Here is a 5,366-nt window from a genome sequence, read left to right on the forward strand (position 1 = left end):
GGGCTTTGAGTATGTATTATCTGAGATGAAATCTAGTTAGGTGAGTAGGGGTAGGATGGCCTTCACAGGTAAGGGGAAGAATCTGGGGATAAGGAAGTATCAAACTTCAGTAAGAGTAGAGACAAAAAGACAGATTAAGCAGGAGATTTCTACTTGAGCAAGTGAGACAGGAGTGCAACATTTGAAAAGGAGTGTGATTAGGATACAGAAAAGGAAGGACTATGAGATATGATATGATTGAATGAATGACTTTCCTTCTCTACTCCAAGCTCATAAATTAGCAATAAGGAAAATTTTTTGGAGGGAGAGGTGGGCTTGCACAGGAAAATTTATCTCTGTCTCTTTTTTCCCTTTTGTCCCATACTTGTTAGGTCACAAAAGTCAGATCCCTAGCAGTAGCTATCAGTCTGTTAGTCAGCCCTGGAGTGGAAGCAACCCAACCATGGCAGTTATAGCAAGAATCATTATTAGAATCTTAGTATAATAATGAAGTATTAGAGGCATCTGCGTGGCTCAGTTGGTTAAGCATTTGACTCTTGATTTTGGCTCAGGTCATAATCTCAGGGCTTGTGGGTTCCGCCCCCATGTTGTGCTCTGCATTGACAGTGTGGAGCCTGCTTGGGATTCTGTCTCCTTCTCTCTGTCTCTCTTTCTCTCTCCCTCTCTCCCTGCTCCTTCTCAAAATAAATAAATTTAAAAAAATAATAATAAAGTATGAGGATCTGACCTGAATTTTAGCTATTCTCCAGAAGGCAGAAGAGGGTGCACTTGCCACCTCAAATTCCTTAGAGCTAACTAACTTGTGGGGTAGTGGGAGGGGATTTTGACAAAGAAGAATGTACTGACATGGTATTGTTTTGTGCTTTGGGTAATGACTGACTCACTGACTATCTGAATATTTAGTTACAGGAGTGACCTCTTTCACACTCAGTACAGTTTGGGTAGGGTCCAATTTTCATTTCTGCAAAAAGGAAAGCACATCCAAGCCCATACCAATCACATCAGGCCATTCTATCTATCTATCTATCTATCTATCTATCTATCTATCTATCTATCTATCTATTATTGCAACAAACACATGCAATTAGCCAACAGCCTATTTCCCAATTATACTTCCGTTGGGTCTACAACTTTCCCTAGAAAGAGGATGCTCCTGGTGCTTTTCTTCAAAATCAATAACAGAAAGGATCTATCAAATTTGATGATAAGGTGAAGGAGAGTTATCTCAGGCTGATACAGGAATCTAACTTCGGGGACAATTACAGTTTCTGTTCCTTTTTCACCAATGTGCAGTACAGCCTTGTGGGCAGCCTGTGGGGAGGGGAGCAACAAACACTGCTGATCCCAAGTAACAGGAAAAGTCTTTGGAATAGTTTGGAAGCAAGGAAAGAAAGGAGAAAGGGCAGGGCTACCCATTTATCACACTGCTGATGGTGCTTGAATATGAAGGCTAATAGGATAATTATAGTTAATGAATCTCTGGTGGTTTTAGAGCTAGCTATCAGGGAACCACCTCTTTTTCCATGGTTTTCTGCCTCTATAAATCATTTTTTATGGTTTCCTCTTCCCCTGCCACCTCCTCCAGAATTCTATCTAACCAGAATTAATTCTAATCATTAAGTATTTCTAGCAGAATCATTTTAGGACATGAGGTAAAGGATGAACGTAACTGTCACAGTGACTTGTTTGGGTGTAATAAGAATGACTCTGGAGTGAATCTGGCATAGGAGGAATCATTCTTCCTTTCTGGGTTTCAGAATTCTCATTAATAAAATGAGATAATTGAATTAACTGACTTTCAATGGCCTTTCCAGCTCATACATTCAAGTGACTCTAATCTACCAATTTACATTGGAAAGTTGCAGACCACTGTCTCCTGTGAGTTCAAGAAAATTGGCATTATCAGCAAAGGCATCCCGGATGCCAATCTTCAGAAAGATGGCCCCAAGGTCATATGTGGCAGAAATGGAAAATTTTGGAGCAAACAAGTCAATCCACCTGTAAGGGGAAGGGAGAGGTAACACATGGCTATGTCTGTCACCATTATATTAAGATCTTCTCCTCCCTTAGGTATTGTCAGCCATTGTTATTCAGGACAACACATGGTGTCAAAATCTTAAAAGTTATCCTGGAATAAATGAGCTCTGGTTCAGCCAATGTTGGACTACAGCACTGGAAGTAGAGAGATGTGACTCATTTATAATAAAAAAGCAACATCTCTGGAGTGTTGGCCAACGTTGGGGAGCCACTGGCATAAATGTCAATTGGTAGCACCTGGAAATTTTCATCATTTTCCATTTAACACTCCCAGCACAGCCTGACTTCTCACCTACTTCTTAATGTCAAAATCTTACCCATCCTCTAAGCTTTATCTGGTTTCTGGGAAGACATCAATTTTTTGTCTGACTTGCTTTGGAGAGTACATTTTCTCTTTCTAGTCCTGACTCCTCACTTGAAAACTACTTATGATATTATCTCCTTTGCAGGTTTGTTGATGTGCTTAAATAAAATGAAATATGTAAAGTGCTTGGTAAAGGAACTGACACAGAGTATGATCTAGGTATATTTTAGTAGTCATCACACAGCTGTTAAGTGGTTCAGGGTAATTCTCCTACCTCTGGGTTTCTTCTGAACTCTGTTTCACCTGTAACATTAGGCCCACTCTCTACTTCTCACATCATCTAAGATGTTTACCCCTTCTGCAGTAAGCAGTTCCACTTCTTCAGTGTTTCAGATGACATGGGCCCTTCTACCCACTCCATCTGACCCTCTCTGGGAAGGACAAAGAGTGCCAGAGCACTCTTGCTGTAGTCTATTTGAAGCACTGCGCAGTTCAGCTCTGTATCCACCAGGTGATAGTATTGTTCCATCTGGTGCATCATGGGCACTTGCACTATTGTGGTCTTGTCCACTGAGAAGCTGGAGCCCTTTTCTGTCTTGGATGGATCAAACAGATTTGCCCACTGGGCTTAAAATACAGAAAGAAAAGAGTTCTTTTTAGAAACCAGTATTAATGCCAATGTAACTTTTTCCATCAGTCATCTCATATGGTACTTAGACCACCATATAGGTAGGTGCTTATTGTCAACCAGTTTTACAAGTGCATAACCAAGGACCAGAGAGAGAAAGAGACTTTACATGGTCTCCCAGATAGCCATGGCAGAGCCAGAAGTCACACCCAGGGTTGTTGGACTCCATGCTCAACAGCTGTTCCACCTATGTTCAAAACCACTATAATTACACTAAACCCACCAGAGCCACAGTTTCTTCTTCCATAAAAAGGTATAAGCACATCCAACACACAGGGTGAAATGAGACAACAGACCTGCTCTGCCATTTTATCTGTCTATAAGTGTGTGGTTGTGGCCAATAATTGTTCACTCTTCCACCAAACGTGGCTGACATGTGCTGTAGAACCAGGAGAAATCATTTGGGCACAGCACCTTCAGAAAAGAGTCACATGTTTCTTGTTGTTACAAGCACGAGCTTTAGAATCAGACAAACCTGGGTGGGAATACCAGCTCTGAAACCCATTAACTGTGAGCTTAGGCCTTTGTAAGGATTAGATGAGACAATGTGTGCAAACCATACATGTAGCATGGTGGTTGGGACATAGTGGGCGCATTGTACATGATAGAAATATTTATGTAACATGCCCAAGAATGCACAGCAAGTGAGGGTAACAGTGGGGATTAAACCCAAGTCTATTTACCCTCCAAGTACAAGTTTGTCCAACTTCACCAAATCTTTTGAAAACCATGATTTTCTAGCTAGAGGTGAGAAGGATTTTCATATCATTATCACTCACCTCTCTGAAAGTGCCCTTTCCCTAGAAATTTCCTGGGGAAATTTCCACAGAGCTGTGTCCCTCCTGGAAGATCCAAAACTACACAAAGCTATATCCAGTGGAGCAGGTCACTGTAGTATGAGGCACACGTACTGATGCTAGTGAGAAGAGACCATGAGCTCCCCAGAGTGCCCCACAGGATTATGGGAATACTGACCTACAAATGCATATCTTAGAGACTTACCTTTAAAGTAAGTATAGTTCTCCAGGGCCATCATGGTGTTTGGTTTGAGGTCTTCGATGAGGCCTACAACTTTCTCTTTGGTTTGCTTCTCCACATGACTGTTGATCTCCTTCTGGGCTGCAGAAACATTGGAGAAGTCAGTAGAAAATACCTCAGTCTCATAGAGGCTCTTGACGTCATCCAAAAAACTGTGCCAGTGGCTTAAGCTGCTTCCCAATGAAGAAGGTATTTCCCACTTGTAATTCTAATTCCTTCTTTGGAAAATTCAGTAAACAGATCAGGTGCCGGAAGCCCTGCTGGATCTCTGTCATTGGTCTGTCTGTAAGCTTAAACTCCAAGCTGTTGATGATTTGAGTTTGGGTGCAGTGGCAGGTCTCAAGGGAGAGCATGGCCAAAGCTGAAAAAATGCTCACAGGGAAGAAGAAAATGTTCCAATCTGTGGTCTCCACAGTGAACCTCCAGTACAGGTTAAATGCAAAGTTGGCATTGATGGATGACATCTTATAAGGAGTGGCATTTTGTTGGGAAGAATCGCAGGTGGTTAATTTGCCTTCAGATCTGTTAGGTGGTGCACAATGAAGCCCAAGTACCAAGGGAAACATATAGAAAAACAGTGGCATTTTGGAAGGAAGGTAGCCTATGAGAGAACCATTGGGGGATCTTAGCTGGATAAAAACTCTGTTCCAAAAACATAATTTCCCATTATAATTAGTAAAACAATAGAAAATATTTAATGGTGTGCTCACCAGGGTCTGTGTGGAAGCCTATCTCCTCTGAAAAACTGAAGACCCATCTAATAGGGACAAGGAGTAAGAAAAGTGGCTTACTGGGGCCATCAATGGCATGGGCTGTCTCTCAAATGTAACAGCAACATATTAAAACTCTGAGTGTAAATTACATTTATGAAAATTAAATTATTTTTTATTTCAACCAGATGAAGCCTTTTACAGAGGGAGGAATCTTTTGGTAAAATTAACACTCCCTCTATGTTATTTTTTGTAGATTAGAATTTTGGATAATTTGGTATTTTTCTTAAGATAAAATCTTTAAGAAATTAGATGAAAGAATATCTGTACTTTCCTTTGGATAACAGACAAAGGAGAATAATTTTCACAAAATATGTTTAGTTGGGATGGAAGGTTTACGGAGCCATGTACAAGGTCATGAGCTGAAATTAAAGCATTCACGCAATGCACAGAAGTCACAGAGCTATTTTTAAGCAACAGAAAGGTGAAAGTATAACTTTTTGCATTTTAGATCTCTCTCACCATCAGTATTATCTAGAGTCATTTTTAAATTACAGGACATCTCAGCACTATTATTCTTATAATCATT

General features: G+C 40.6%; 1 protein-coding gene across 1 annotated transcript; it reads right to left on the reverse strand.

Moving 5' to 3' along the window:
• Positions 1-1,107: 1,107 nt before the first annotated feature.
• On the reverse strand, positions 1,108-4,651 carry SERPINA7 (serpin family A member 7). Its single transcript, XM_039256554.1, is given in 5 exon segments — positions 1,108-1,311; positions 1,851-1,998; positions 2,695-2,968; positions 4,032-4,224; positions 4,226-4,651. Coding segments are annotated over 5 exon segments (1,245 nt in total).
• Positions 4,652-5,366: the final 715 nt, after the last annotated feature.

The sequence above is a fragment of the Hyaena hyaena genome, unplaced genomic scaffold (genome assembly GCF_003009895.1).
Source record: "Hyaena hyaena isolate Hyena2069 unplaced genomic scaffold, ASM300989v1 scaffold_576, whole genome shotgun sequence".
In the NCBI taxonomy this organism is placed as follows: Eukaryota; Metazoa; Chordata; class Mammalia; order Carnivora; family Hyaenidae; genus Hyaena; species Hyaena hyaena.